The following is a 16,333-nucleotide window of genomic DNA, read 5'->3' as shown; positions in this document are numbered from 1 at the left end:
GGTAAATACAGACTCGCATTCCATGAATGATTAACCGTTCTATAAAATGGGGGGATATTAGGTGAACATATACTCAGATACTTATTAACCCCCCCGCAACATATAGACTAAGGTAACAGTACTGTTCATTATTATTATTATTAGCAGTAGTATTAGTATTATTATATTAGGTTTATATTTATGATCGGTGGGGTATCTGTGATTAAAGTTTTACATTGAGGGTGGCTGAAGTATCAGCTGTTGTCCATGTTGTGTTGCGTGTGGTGGAGGCTGGTGGGCGCTCCTCTGCTCTCTTTAACCTCCTCGCCTTCAACAATTGACTCTCTCTCGTAATTATTTTCTCCGAAACTATGTTTACGTGAGGTATTTGTTCACTTTTTCATTATTGGTTCGAGATACTACTATGTAGTAGCAATAATCATATTGTTCATCGGGAAGTATAATCCTTTGTGTATATAAAAAGTTGATACAGTAATATGGCTGCTTCTATTGACGTATGTCCACTTGATAAACTTACAGGGCTTGCTATTTAGAAAGTAAATAAAAATGATACAAAAGAAAATAAGTTGTCGGCTGCCTGTGCTCTGGTAACCTAACCAAGCCTAGCCAAACCTAACCTCGGTTAAAAAGGTGGATTAGCCCCGATAATATGAAAATATGATTGGCTGGTCAACTGTATGACTGGTTGTATATGTTTATTTATCAAACTTGTTCTAATATGTACATGTTGGATACAGCTGCCCGAGGGGTCTGGGGGTGGGTGTGGGGTGGGCTGACCCGAGAGGTCTCAGGGTGGGTGTGAGGTGGGCTGACCAGAGGGGTCTATTAGCTATTTTACAAGATTTGTTGTTTACTTGTAGCTAGTATTTAGAGCTTTTCACACTAGCTGTGTTAGACGGACATGGCTAATGGAAGTTCTTGCCACCTGGTAACTTCACTTGGCTCCATCTTCAAGGTAGAGTCTGGAAATTGGTGTCACTGAATGTTTTCCTGAAAGCTGAGTTGGATGAACTTTGGGAGGAGATGAAACTATTTAGGTAATGAGTGTTTCTAAAAAAGAAATGGAAGAAAATAAGTATAGCAACAGTAAGAAATCATCTGGAAGTTGTCCTAGAGACATACCTTATCTGTGAAGATCTGTACAGTACATGCAATATTAAAAAAAAAAAAAATATATAAAATTGTTTGTACAGTACTGTATTTCACATTCTACTTTTTCCATAAGAAATATCCTTCCAGTTTGAACCTAGACACTTTAATAACTACTAACTTGAACCTAGACAGTGTACTGAAGAGCATGTATTATACTGTACCTGCATAATTTAGATGTTGATTGTTCATAATAAAATTAAGAAATTTGATACCATGTTGACAACATTAATTAAGAAATTATGACAAAAATGTGGTTTGAGTGTTCTGTACTTAAATGCTTTAGTATTACAGTACTACTGTGGTACACAAATATAATGATAACTTTTAATGTTCAATTTTTTTTCCAGTTGTGTGCTATTTTAAGATGGAGCTACAGTTGTGTATCATCCAAAGATGAAGATATAAGAAAATTCTATGTTAGAAATTGGTGAAATCGTAAAAGTAGTAGTTCTTTGACAGCAGTTTCATATAAATGAATTCTTTCTTTTTAAGCAGTAGTCATTACCTTTCCTTAAGCAGCAGTTACCTCTGTGCCTTTGGAAAATGGAGTATAACAAGAGAGAAATGTATAAAGCTCAAAGAAAGATTAAAAGATGCATCAATATTCTTCAGAGTGATATGCCTGACATCTATATCTCCCACACACCAACCAAGGTAATAGAAATAGTTATGTGCAACAGTAATACAGTTGTAAAGTGATGTATTTTTTAACATGAATTAAATATAGGTTAAAATGCATGTACTCTTAATGTGGGTTATTTGAATTATGATACTGTAAAATGTTTAGGTATTGCATTTGGGGATGATTAATTTATAACTATCAGAGATAGGTGGGAGTAGTAATTTATTAGGTACTGTATTTAAATTAAGTGGGATTAATTTGAATACAGCACCTAGTCTCCTCAGCTTGGCACCTTTTTTTGATTAATTATTTACTTAAGTAGGATTTTTAATTACATACTGTATATATATATATATATATACAAATAAAATCTTGATTGATGAACATTGAGTCATAATATTCTATCTGATAACATAATGAAAGAATATAGTTAATGAGAAAGCTTGAACTATTAACCATACATAATACAAATCCATATTTCTGGAATTTCATATTTGCATATACAGTATGGTACTCATCCCAGGGACAGGAATATGTTCGTGAATTATTGAGACAATGAGTGAGACTATGTAGCCATATATCCAGTTACTGGCCTGACCCAGTGATGTCTAACCCGACTAAGCAAAGTGCTAATCATCTGCAGTTCTTCAACACAAACGTTATAAGAAGTTTGATATTGTACTGTTAGCATAATTTGGATAAAGAGCCTAGACACAGATGAGATCCTAGAGAGATTAAAGCCTGCAAACATAGCATTCCTTCACAATTAAATTAGCAAAACATGGTAAAAAATATCCAGATCATACCCATAATTACTAGCTTTATAAAATAGAGTATACAAATGCTGGACCTACTAAGTAACCACCATAATTTGATCATTTGCATATCTTATTAGTATAATCGTAGAGAAAATCAGTAGGAGCCATGGAGAGGATTCGAACCTATGCTCCTGGGTACTCTCGGGCCCCTACCGATTTTCTCATCGATACATCACATTAATGTGATTTCTTTGTGCAAAATATTACTGTATTATTTTTATTTACTATTATTATTTACTAATACTGTACTGTTTGATTTTTCACAGCATGTTTTTATAGCTAATGCTGGGCTGACCACAAATGCTGATGAATCTTCACTGGTTGAACTTATTACATCAATTGGATGTGGTCTGGAAGCTCTTACATTAATCCCAGGCAAGCAGTACAGCTTTGCCTCCTTCTCATCCTCTGACCAAGCCCAGACTGTGTTACAGGCTGCTCATGGCCAGCTTAATGTACGAGGATCTGCTTCTCCTGTATATATGTCCTATGTAAATAAAGGTAAGCTGTGTAATGTTGGCTATGATTCAACATTTATTAAATACTGCAATATAATTGTTAGGCTAAAGGAATTTAGAATAATGGAGAAAAGTATAGCTTTAGAAGTATAGACATGGATATTTTCCAGTATTCACACGTCCTCTTTCTAACAGTGCCATTAGATCCATCACCAATACAGTTCAAGTTACCTCCAGGATTGATGGTCTTGGAGGATTTTATATCGGCAAAGGAGGAGATACAACTGATGCACTTAATTGATTGGGGCGATAACCCTCTAGACACGGCTGAAGGTAGGAACTAACTATACCATTGCATTGAATCATTAATTCACTAACAGTACAGTACTGCATAGTGAAGTTACCAATTTTTATCTAAATGAATTATATATAATGGGCATCTGGATGCATGTAGGTCTTCCTTAAAACTGTATATAATTCAGTACTGTTTTATTTTGATCAGAATGAAATGGGTGACTAGTGAGTATTCTGTATAAAATTATTTAATTATTTTGTATTGTTACCTCTGGAAATTACATTACAAAACAGTATAATCTACTGGAAATTTGGAATGAAGTTATAAATTCCATAAAGTGTTTGTAGACAAGATCAACTGTTGGAAAGTTTTCTCCAAAATCACTCTGAAAAATGTTTAATCCATTACCAAGAGAAATTTATAAGTAAACTGAATTTTGTCTGGTAAACTTTTATATATATTTTACAGTAAAATGTGTACAGTATTAATAAATACTGTTGTGAACGTTAAAACACAGCATAAACCGGGCTTTCTCGCATACAGTATTTTGCTTCAGTGGATGCAAAATGGTTTCTTCATAAAACATAATGAGTTATCTGACATTTATAAGGTCGGTGACATGCATACATTACTGGCCTGGTTCCCAAGTAGTAGGTTGCAATCTACTTATGGTGTATTAATGTTTAACATTAATGGCTGTTTACACCAATTATGCAGGGAACTGTTCGATTAAGCTGTCGATGTGAGGGGAACTTCATAGATACAGTTGCAATCTTGCCAGTGAGGTTAAAAAAAAAATTTTTAATCCTAAATTTCTTTTTTTTTTTTAATCTTACACAGTATTGTTCCCCCTGTATCTTCAGGGATTATGCCTCCCAACCCCATGAAAGCTGAGAAATGAGGTAATAATGATTTTAATGTTTATTTTAGGAAGCATTCTGAAACATCGTCAAGTTCGTCACTTTGGCTATGAGTTTAAATACAGCAGTAACTCGGTTGACAAAGAAAATCCTTTGGTTCAGAAAATTCCACCAGACTTGACACCCATTATCAAGAGATTTGTTGAACAGGGTTGCATGCCAGTTGTCCCAGACCAGTTGACTGTCAATAGATACCTCCCAGGCCAGGGTAAATACTGGATTTTAATTGTTGTTCTAAGTCTTGTATATATTTATACACTTCAAATCCTATTTTTTTCTATTGTGTGCAAGGTCAAAAGACTAATTTAGTAGCACTTGGTTTAAGTTACCTGAAAATAAGCATTTTGTATTTGTTCAATATTGTAATGTATTTGGTCAAGTTTTGTTTATCTAATTGATATCAAAGAAATGACTTGTATTTAGAACTTTTGTAAACGATGAAATGTACGAGAAAATGAAAAAAAAATGACAAATAAAAACGAAATGTATTCCTATTGGAATGTACAGTGTTGCTTACTGATATAGTACCTTGGCCTAAATCAAACTGTCTTTCCATAGCAGTAGGTGATATAGCAGTGCATGTTCAACTTTAATTGTAAAATTTTTACTCTTATCTTCTGAAGTTAAAGCTTTATGATTAAAAGAAAACCGAGTTGGCAGATAATGAGTAACTGATGTTTGTCTATTTTGGAGATATATATATGAGAAACATTTTAATACACACAATTGTTTTAATAATTAGGTTTGTGTGTTAATGAAGCATTCTTGTGTGTTTAGGAATACCACCCCATGTGGACACGCACAGCTCATTCACAGACGAGATTTTGTCGCTGAGTGTAGGTGGCGGAGTAAATATGGACTTTCGCCACACATTTAGCAACAGTGAAGAAACTAAAGACAAGCCACGCCACTATGTTGTTTACCTCCCTCCAAGATCACTGTGTGTCATGACTGGACCAGCAAGGTCAGCTAATCTCTTATTAGGTATGCTTAGTAGAGATACTTTATAGTGTAGCAGAGTATTTTTGCTTTTGTTTTCTGTAGTTGTCCTCCGATATCTTGAGAATGCTTTTGCATATACAATAATATACATATATTTTTATATTTATATAGATTAGCATATACAGTATTTTTGTAAAGAGGGGGAGGGAAATATGAATTGTTAAGCATACTCATATTATTATTTGTATTGTGGGATAAGGCTTGTGAATATCTCCCTCAATCAGCTCCAGTTGAAATATATCATGCCCAAGTTATTAAGCTGTTGCAACAAATTATGGGATAAAAAAATTGCTAATTATATTTAATGTTTTTTTAATCATAAACTGTATGTCAATTCTCATTTTCAGATATGAGTGGTCACATGGCATTTGTCCACGCATGACGGATGTTGTTCCTAACAAGAATAGCACCACTGGGTTGCAGCTTTTACCTCGCGAAGAACGAGTATCATTTACATTCAGAAAGATTCGCCAAGGAGAATGCGGTTGCCAAAATTCCAGTGTTTGCGATTCTTACAAGAAATCAAAGTGTGATTAAAAATTCTTCTTTTACTCTTAATATAATATAAAATCTTAAACCCTTAACATGCAGCTATGGGTTTGCACTTACTGTATGTCCGCCTAGGTACAAAAAAAATATAAAATGTTTTCTCTAAAGAATGATTAATTTTGATGCAAAACCTTCTTTTTCATTCTTTCCTTTCTCTTCCTGATGTGTTTTTCATAAAGTTAGTGCTGAAACTTGTATACGTTCTAAGGAACATGGGAAAGTTCATTACATGTACAGTACTTGGTGGGTAATGTTTATTTACAGCCAATTATTAATTTCTTATCTTTCACTATGATTGAAATAGTCTTCTCAGCTTGGTGTCTTTTTGTGTTAATTACGTTTATTGTGATTGCATGTTTCGAGCTGCATTATTTGGCTGCACTGTCAAGATCCCACCATGTTCTTGGATGTAGATCGTGTATGGTCAGGTAGGGGCAGCATAAATTGTAGTGCCACAATAAATTTTCAAGTAATCCTGTAGGGTCATCTGCTGTATGTGCTAAGGAAATCGATTAAATAATTTCAGTAATTGCACTTCATTGTTGGGCTGTCTGGTAATTCCGCTGAATGCCACCAGGAATATGGAGGAAGCATCACTCCTAAGTCCACTAACTCCTGGATTGTAACTCGAGCCACCACACATTTTACTGACAATAAGAAGTGACTGCACAAGACAGGGATCAAATAGAAAAGGGAAGGGACATGAAACTATTAAATTTAGCTTGGAAAGCAGCTTATTGTATTAATCTGAAATCTTAAACATGGCTATTCCCTTGAGTAATGAGTCAAGCAGTAAAAAAGAAAAAAAAAATGGAAAAGCTTTTGCCTCTGCTGCAGAATAGTGCTAAGGAAACCAGGAGGAGCAAGTACCAGCCCAGCCATCCACAGAGGCAGCTCAGGTGAAGGAGAGTTTACCTAGAGCCACACTGCTGGCTGAAATGGAGGAGTTTGTTAAGCCACCCCTCTATAAATGTGCAATTGGTTTGGCCGAAGCCTCTTCATACATGACATTGCATAAAAAAGACAGCCCAAGGTATACTCATGGTCAGTGTTCTACAAAGTGCTGTAACAGTCGAGTTGTAAACTTTGCTGAAGGGAAATGCGAGTTTCAGGTTGAAAAACAGTCATAGGCGATTATGATGCAAGGCCAACAGATAACGGTGAAACAAAACACCTTGATAAAATGTGTGAGGCACCTCAGGGTGCAGGAGCACCCTGTAACAATAACCCTCTGCAAAAAAAGTCATTCTTTATAAGGAAACCTTGGGTTAGGGTGAAGCTCATTGGAGTCTCCTACCAAGTACTGTACAAGGAACCCTTGTTGCTGAAACAGAGCATGGAGCTCGCTAATCCTGTCATCAGGAGCAAGTACAAGAAGAAATATATTTAGAAGAATGAGATGGTCTCTAATATAAGTCTAAGGCTTCATCAATGGAAGATGACTAAAAATAGATGACCTCATGCTGATGTAAATGGAGGCTCATGTCATCAACTGGAACCGTCACCAAATTGAAACTAGAAGCAAGATGCAATACTGTGGCCTCCAGTAGGGAGATCATAGTTTTGATGCCTCCCAGACCTCAAATACTCAATCAGGTCAACCTTTAGAGGCTGGAGCTTGAACTTTAGTAAATTGATGAGGAGGATAAGCTTATGCAGCTTCAACAGCATCTCATTGTTAGCTAGTCGGCCCAGAAGTGCTTACTAGCTAAGTAGTCACTCAAATGTACAAGTTGTTGAGGGTCAGCACAGTACTGTACTTGAATGTTCTTGAGATTTTGTTTGCAGAGCAAACAAAATCCCATGAAAGTCCGGTCAAGTTCTTGGAATAAAGTTTATCCTGGATAAAAAATCTCTAAAGCCACATCAGGTGGGTGAGGCTGATCAGTTGGTCTTTTGGTTGGTTTAAGCACTAATTTGGTGGTCATCTGTGATGCCAAGTTCAGAAAAAATTTAAATTTTATATGTAATTGGTTGTAAAGTAGTAATAATCTCTCCACTGGCTCCAAAAAACACATTTCCTGCAGGAATGTTCAAACATTGTGTGATGCCATGATTCATATCACTTGCCCAACTGTACATGATCCATATCCAACAACATTGTGATCTTACTTGAGGGAGCATTCAAGTGTTCAGAACCCAGAATTTGTTTTATTTTCATCAGTTTGCTTGCTTGCAGAATATAATTCCTAATTTTTATTTTTATTTTTTGTGATAAAGGTTTATCACAAGATGAAAAAAGCAACTGTGCTTCTCCTACTATGCTAGATGACAGGAGTGCTGCCAAGTTGGAAAGAGACCATGTGCTTCAGGTGTATGATCAGATAGCAGAGCACTTCAGTGTTACCAGACACAAACCGTGGCCACAAGTGTTAGAGGTGAGTTGCCAGGAGACTTCTGTTTGTAATTGTTTCTTGATAGCTTACTTAGCACGTATCATAATGAAAGCAGTTCTCATGAAAGTGATAATGTTATAAGCAGTTTAAAGTGACTGGGATTGTGCTCTGGTCAAGTAATGTTAATATTATTTGACTGCACATTTGGAAAGTATTTGTGGAGTATCACTGAACCATAGTACAACAAACTTGGTCACTACCGGTTCTTCAACATTGTAAAGATTCATTTAATTAAAGATTCACTCCAACATTACAGCCTTGGAGTGACTCGTATAATTTTGAAACCATGCACTGTATATGCCAGTATCATGATGTTATTAATGACATATGCACGCGTGGTTAGTCAGTTTAAACACTGTTTTGTCTACTCGGCAAATAGATACATAACCTCTGAATGTAGTCACAAGGAGATAGATAACTACTTTTTTTTATAAATATTGAAAGGTAGGATCTGGTATTGTTTTTAATTATAAAATTATTTTATCTTCAGAATTTTCTGTGAATGGGGTATGGCAATATTAGCACATAGGCCACGCTTCTCATTAGATTTATATAAGCCAAAATATACGACCTATTTTTAAGTGACCCATAACTACTTTTTATAAAAATATTTTTAAATAGTCATCATATAATTTCTTATATTGACTATTCCAGTTTGTTTGTTCGTTACAATTGGGATCGTTCTTTCTGGATGTTGGATGTGGAAATGGCAAATACATGGGTCATAACAACCAACTTTTCCAGGTAAAGTAAACAAAACAAAAATGGATACATTAATTTACGTCAATGTTTTGGAACATTCAAATATATTTTTTTTTGTGTGTGAATCTTAAGCAATAAATAGATTTTCTTGTAACTTTCAGATTGGTTGTGACACCAGCTCAGAACTGATGAAAATTTGTAACACTCGAGGCTTTGAAGTTTTAACATGCAACTGTTTGCAGTTACCCTTTAGGGATTATTTGTTTGACGCCGTCGTGTGTGTTGCTGTGATACATCACCTTGCAACTGAGGTATGTTGAGTGTTCTTTATACAAGTGTGAGAAGTATTTGCATTTGTTACCTGCATGCTACATAAAAATACCTGCATGATGAGTTTAGGGCAGATCTCTTAAAGGATATTCAATATGGGTGACTATAACAGTTCTGACAATGATGTTGAGAAACACAAAGTTGAGAGTTGACTTTATTAAAAAGGTTCTTTGCCTGTAAGGGCTTTATCAAATCTTGCAGATACTGTACAGTGCACAAAATGATGATAGTGAACTAGATAAAAATAAAAGTATTCATTTCTCTCATATCTCTGGATTTGTGTTAAAATATATGAAACATTGCAAATGTAGTCAAAAAATTGCAGGTAGTTTGTTGATGAAGGTATCAACTAGCATTGAAGAGGAAATGATCTGTGATAAGTTTTGAGAAGAAATTTCAAATAAGATTCTGCCCTGGAAATGCAGATTAAAACCCTGCATTTCCAGTGCTCTTATATATCCAAGTATTATACAGAACTGATGAAAAAATTATCCTCTTTGGGAAATGACTAACAAAGAATATATGCATCATGCTAAAATAATATTAAACCCTAATCAGTGTTGAGTTAGATATTGAAATTCTTAGTGAGAAGCGACTACTTTTTTTTACAAATGCATATGCATGAAGAATATTATTTGATTTTATTATGAAAAGGTAATTGAAATATTAAACAAAATTTGTATATTAGCATAAATTATTTATGCATTTTATGAACTTATTAATTCTAGAATATAAATAACTATTTCCGTGTGTTATTTAGGAACGTCGTGTTGCTGCAGTAGCAGAGATTGTGAGAGTACTCAACGTTGGGGGACGTGGCCTTATTTATGTATGGGCCATGGAGCAGCAAAGGGGAATGAAAAGGTCTACTTATCTCAAGCAAAATAAAGCTAATAGGCATGATACCCAACAGGATGAATTATTGTTGCATGTTAACGAGAAACTAACAACAAGTGAGCAGACTTTGAAGAACAAAAATGTTCATGAAGGAGAGAATAGAGAGAAACATCAAGTTAGCACGGCAGTAAGTACATCAGGTGCTTCTTCACTTCCAGTACATATCAACCGTACCGAATTTGTGCAGCAAGATATGCTTGTCCCTTGGAAACTTAAGCCCCAGAGAAAGAAAGAAGCAAATAGTGATAACAAGGGACAGAATGAATGCGTGTGTAGAATTTCACACAAGTGCAGAGATAACAGATACAGAAATAACGGGCCTTCTTTGGATAAACTACAAACATCTTTAGAAAATATGATAGTGTGTAACCATAGTAAGTCAAATAATCAAGAACTCCAAGCAGAGGCAAAACCTGATCCAGTTTTCCACAGATACTATCATGTTTTTAAGCAAGGAGAATTGGAAAACTTATGCTCCCATTTAAATGTTAATGTAATTAAATCTTACTATGATGAGGGAAATTGGTGCATTATATTTGAAAAGGTAAGTTGAAACTGTATCTCATTTATTATTGTTAAAATTTGACATTTGCTAAATAGTTAGCATTTAATAAACAGTATTATCATGTACGAGATGCGTTAGTTGATGACAATCTCATAACGTCAACAATTTGCATTCCACTATATCTTGACAGGCAGTGAGTTTTTACCTAGGCAGGGACAGTAATGCATGGATTAAAAAATGGCTCAGTATTCATATCCATATATAGATAGATTTTTCACTACTATTTATGTATTACAGTACTAATTAAACAATTGTGAAATATGAATAGATCTTTAATGTCAAACTGTTTGCTATGGAACCCTTGATACCCTTCATCTTTAAAATTGTTGATCCATTTGTATGGAATATATTATCAGGATGTATTGTAGCCATTATTGGTTTCTTTGATCACCAAAATCATAATTTTCTTTCATTAAATCACGTTTTTAAATATAGATAAAAAAAATGCTTCCGAGTAGATTTAGCAATTTCTTGACGCAGTTTAGGAAGAAATTAGCAGTGATAGGTATGTGGTCATATCTTGCAGACATATTATGACAGACAACATAGTTATTAGTTAATAATTAAGAGAAAAATCAACTTAAAGACTAGTGGCAATAGAAGAGTTAGATGTTATTGGTTTTCTATAATAAGGAGTACAAACGAGTTATCCCCCCCAAAAAAGGAAAAAAAACTCGCAATTTTTAACAACCTGCCTTTAGCCGTGTGCTACAATGCTGTTCACAACATGTGAACAGCTATGATCAACTTCAGCTTAAAGAATGCCTCAAACCTCATGTGATAACTCTCGGTTTAATTTTAAGGTTTAATGACACTCTTCACTGCCGGTAAACCACTGCCCTTATAGCTTCCAGATTAATCATGAAAAGATTTAACATTTTTATACATACATGTATGTATGTATGTATGTACAGTAAATGTGTGTGTGTATATTTGTATAGAGTTGGTAGATCACCGATACAGTGAAAGGTTTCTATGTACGTAGTAATGAATGTTTTAAGAGTTAAGTGTGTAATGAGTGGCAGGTTTGATGTTAATGTATTCACTGTAGTTATTCAATGTGATATACATGGATGTGGATCATAAGGGAAGTCAAGGTTTCAGCACTGCATGTAAATCTAGTATATACAGTAAGCATAATGTGATTATCTGAAATGTATAAAATTTGATGTATACAGATAATCTTTCTTTTAGCAGTGTGTGAGAGTTATATGGACTAGAATTTTTTTTTGACTAAAGTATGTTACAGAAGACTTAAAAATGAATGTGGACAAAAGTAAAGTTACGGTAGTGGAGAAAATTAAATTTAGTGAAATAAATTGGTGAATTGGTTGGAGTGAAGTGGTTGGTCAAGTTAAATATTTATGATGTGTAATTCTGAGAGAGATATTTGGTGCAATTGTAGGGAGCTGGTTCAATGAAAGACCTTGTTAGGAAAAATAAGATGGGAATATATGCAGCTCAGAGGCCTGAACAATGAAATGGTACTGTAGTACCACTCCAGTATGCAGGCCTAACTCATAATGAACGCTTATGAAATGTGATGCGAGATGAACGTGAAAAATAAAGAAATAAGGTAGGAACAATAGATAATTAAGATTCATGTGCAGTGTTAAAAGAGTAGATAGAGTAATTAGTGAAAATGTCGTGCAGATATGTGGAGTGTATTAAAGTAATTGAAAAAAATAAATGGAAATGGAAAATGTTGGTAGGTGCAGGGAATGAAGGTCAGGAAGGTGGGGGGGGGGGGAGGAGGGCCAGGTGAAAAACCTGGGAGAGAGTTTGAAGAACTCAAGGATACAGGAAGAGACTGGCTTGAGGGATGCCACTGTAAGGAGGAATTGAATATACTTGTGTATAATGGCATTTCATGAGGCTCACTGTGCACCTGATCTTACGAAGTGCTGCTATGGATGACTGCTGGTATGTGGTAGTACTTGTTTATTCAGGATGTTATATGCAATATTATTTAATAAATTATTAATGCCCCCTCAGTCACTCTCCAAGTCATAAGCAGGGTTCTCATAGGACACCTACGATCTTGCCAAGCTCTCATCAACGTGTGTTTCTGGCGACATGTAACTTATCAAATGGTTTTGTCACCTAACTAAAGAGGGAAAGTGAAGATAAATTTCATGTAGCTCCCTCATTTGTGGCCCGAAAGTCCTTCTGCACTCCTCTTGAATTGAGCTACTGCTCAATACTGCTTTGACAGTACTTTATGGAATGCATTCTTAAGCCTTGATGTTTTTCTCTTTAAATTCACACACAGCATCTGCACCTGGAATCTCTAGAGCTTTTCTGGTCTGCCCAGGTTTTTATTACTATTCAGATGTGTTCTCGTCTATCATTCTTTTCATTTGCTGGGCTGGTCATTCACTTGCTTTGGTGGTGCATGTTTTGCTTTGCAATGAGGCTGCTTCACCTTATTTATTCTGTAAATGGGGATGCTTCCATTCTGGCTTTGAGTATTACGAAACTTCACTGAATAGCTCTCAGGTGCTTCCTTATCTTCCCTGAACATCCTGATTTTCAATGCATTTTTGGGTGACCTGGGCTTCAAGTAGAAGCTGCTTGCTTCTCTTCTCAGACCCTGTTATGATGATGCTGCTGCCATCTAGTGGTGCAGTAGTTAGCAAAGGAGTAACTAGCTATCCCTCCATTTCTAGTTATTTCTCAAACAGTGTGTTGATCTTTGACTTTCTATGGTACAGTGTTAATGAGGGCCCATTTTGGTGGATGAATGATGATCCTCACTTGCTTTGACTTCTAAATTAGATGTCACAACAATTTGATACAAGTTGCTTGTCAGGCTTAGATCAGTGAAAGCATTGTGGGAGTGGAGTGTTCTTGGAGTGTTCTAGGAGTATCCTGATCATTTACCTGAGGGCCACCATCTCTAGAGGCCTTGATGTGGACAGGAAGTTGGTGGCTTGTCAAAGTCCCCAACCCCCCCTCCTTTCCACTTGTCTTCATTTTACCCAACTGGATTTTGAATTGCAATGTTTTGGCATTTATAGCTTTGGCAGGTAGGTAGTAACATGAGTTTATTATCCTTTTGGGTAAAAAAGCATATACTTTCTCTTATGTTGTGACTCATTGAGGTTGAAGCTACTGCTCCTTGTATGTATTACATGTGATATTTTAAAGAAGTGGTTTGGTTCAGTATCCTCCAAATAGTTCAATATTTTAAAAGTTTCAATGAGATCATTCTGGTCATGTCTGGTTTGCAGTGTTGTTATACACAAAGTGTCATCTTATAATAACAGACTTTTTAGTTTCTAGATTAATAGGATTTAACAAAGTTTAAGCATGCTTTCAAATATTTAAACAATACACATGCATTATAAAAAGATACTAAAAATGTAAAAACAACTTTATTCCTCTTAGAATCATAACTTTTCCAGGTAATAATCTTTCTCAATTTCGAATGCTTGATTTTGGTTATGAAATTATGATAAATTTTGAAAGGTTTACTAGTTTGTAGGGATTTTTAGAATAGTGTTCTTAATGTGAATGTAGCTGTGACCTTTGCATGCAAATTCAGCAGTCCATTTGTAATTTTACTGTAAGAATGATTTTAAGGTACATGTACCTATAAGTGCATAAGATGCACAAGTTTGCTAAATAACTTCTGATTTAATTTTTTTATTTAAGCTAGATTAAATTTTTATTAATATTTGCATTAGCTGTTGAAACTACAACCTCTTAACTATTTAATCCCAATTTGTATTTAATCAACACTACTACTGAAATTAGATTTTTGTAAATATTTGTATTTTATTTTGTAAATATAACTCATACTGCTGAATTACCATTTCCACTGTTACCTTGAAACTATACAAATAAGATGGATATTCTGTACAGTATATATAATTATATATACAGTATACCATGACAATTTTGACTGAGTCTGCTTGTTGGAGGACTGCTATAAATCCTTATTATAACTCCTAGTCATAGATGTCTGAAAAGTGTTACGTAGTGTAATACTTGGAGGAAGAAAAAAGTGGACTCGAGTACGTCCTTTAATATTTAGAAGGAATCTAGAGCCTAATCTGCTCTTGGAGATCTTTTTAACTTTGAAGAACCAGAAAGATATTTTATATCACTGATGAATTTCACTTAGTGTGTGATCAAATTAAAGTTCCCATTACCAGCTTTATGATGATTATGACTAATATTCTTTGTTGGAAGTTTCAGATGCCCACAAGTACAGTAATTTCTGGTGTGCAAGATAAATATTTATTGAATATATTGCATATATCATTTATTATGGAAGTAAAAAAAAATAGGGAGATATTTATAAATACTGAAGTAAATTGATACTGTAGCAACTCATAATAGAAGTGCTGACATTGTAACAAGTAGGTAGGTAGGTGTAATGTCATCCTTTCTGCCAACATAATGTAACAAAATCATGTCAAAGCTATAAATTTGAGGAATTTCAATAAAACATTAATAAAACTATCCAATTTCAATTATAACTAAGTAAATGTTACTGTAAAAAAGTTCTTCACTAAGTATTGATTAATCTTTGACTATTGCAGGTGGGTCATTTTTGTTGTGTTCCCAAATTAATGTTCTTTGTTATAGAGATAAGCAACAGGTTCAGTAGATCAAACTACTGTAATATAAATAAATTGTAATCCACAATCTTGTTTGCATTGGCTTCCTTAGGAAGCACTTTCTGAAGAAAGAAGTTGGACATTTTGAGGGTACTGGAATTTCTATTCACATTAACTGCTCACCAATCACAAGCAAGTAATTATCAAAAGAAGGTACCAAGTCGGGGAGGCTATGTAACATCGGCAAATGTGCTGGGTATTCAAAAGGCAATAAATATCACTAAGGGTGCCAATATGAGAACAAAAGCACATAAGGCAAACAACACAAAAGGTATTAGATTCACCAAGGATTTTATCGAGGGGAAAGGTGACAGCGAGGGACAATCGGCAAACAAGATGCATGCACATCCTGGCAGTCAGGACATTCATCAAGGATATGCACAACCGTAAGAGGGACAATGCAGTTTGGATAATAAGGAGCAGGGTGGTGCTCCATTAAGTGCCTGTGAGCTAAATGAGAATGGCCAATACGTAACCTCGCCAGAGCCATTACTCGCCACCAATGATGGTGATAGGAGGAAGGCTATGGGGACACACTACCCTTAAGAGCACGCAGCTTGTTACCAGTAACAGAAGACCAGTGATCCTACCAATGGGCACAGATTGAGGAATGAATAACGGTAAATCTAAATAAGGAACACCTTTGCCAGATGGGGCAAGTGTGGAATAGCCTCCTCTGCATTAGCATCCTCCCTTGGGTATTCATTCCACATTCTGGGTTCCTTGATTTGCAGAGCATTGCTAATTTGGTTAAGTCGCACTCTTGTAATGTCGGGTATTTGTTTCGGTGTGGTGCCCATGGGTTCTGTTACAAGCTTCTAGGAAGCATTTAAAGGTCAGGATTGACATTACAGTTCAGAGTTTTAAATATATAGAGTACACCTGAGAGGATGTGCAGTGACTTAGTATCTACTATATTCTAAAATTTAAGTAAGCATGCCAGAGTAAGTACGTAAGCATCTGGGGCCAGAGTTATTGTTCTAATAGCAGATTTGTGTT

At 35.2% G+C, this 16,333-nt stretch overlaps 1 protein-coding gene across 8 annotated transcripts; it reads left to right on the top strand.

Annotated features, from left to right (window-relative positions):
* The first annotated feature begins 235 nt into the window (after positions 1-235).
* On the top strand, positions 236-15,362 carry LOC123761319 (alkylated DNA repair protein alkB homolog 8). Of its 8 annotated transcripts, none has more exons than XM_069312357.1 (11): positions 236-329; positions 1,500-1,806; positions 2,859-3,093; positions 3,246-3,383; positions 4,276-4,473; positions 5,043-5,229; positions 5,615-5,796; positions 8,085-8,194; positions 8,867-8,956; positions 9,076-9,225; positions 10,005-15,362. In XM_069312357.1, exons 2-11 carry the CDS (start codon positions 1,696-1,698, stop codon positions 10,692-10,694), a joined length of 2,091 nt encoding a protein of 696 aa, XP_069168458.1. In that variant the 5' UTR covers positions 236-329; positions 1,500-1,695; the 3' UTR covers positions 10,695-15,362. The 8 variants fall into 8 exon arrangements, with proteins under 8 accessions (XP_069168458.1, XP_045603222.1, XP_045603225.1 ...); XM_045747266.2 differs by having other exon boundaries at positions 8,037-8,194; XM_045747269.2 differs by having other exon boundaries at positions 236-363.
* Positions 15,363-16,333: the final 971 nt, after the last annotated feature.

Source organism: Procambarus clarkii, chromosome 7 (assembly GCF_040958095.1).
Source record: "Procambarus clarkii isolate CNS0578487 chromosome 7, FALCON_Pclarkii_2.0, whole genome shotgun sequence".
Classification (NCBI taxonomy): domain Eukaryota; kingdom Metazoa; phylum Arthropoda; class Malacostraca; order Decapoda; family Cambaridae; genus Procambarus; species Procambarus clarkii.
This window is presented reverse-complemented; position numbering and strand designations above follow the sequence as displayed.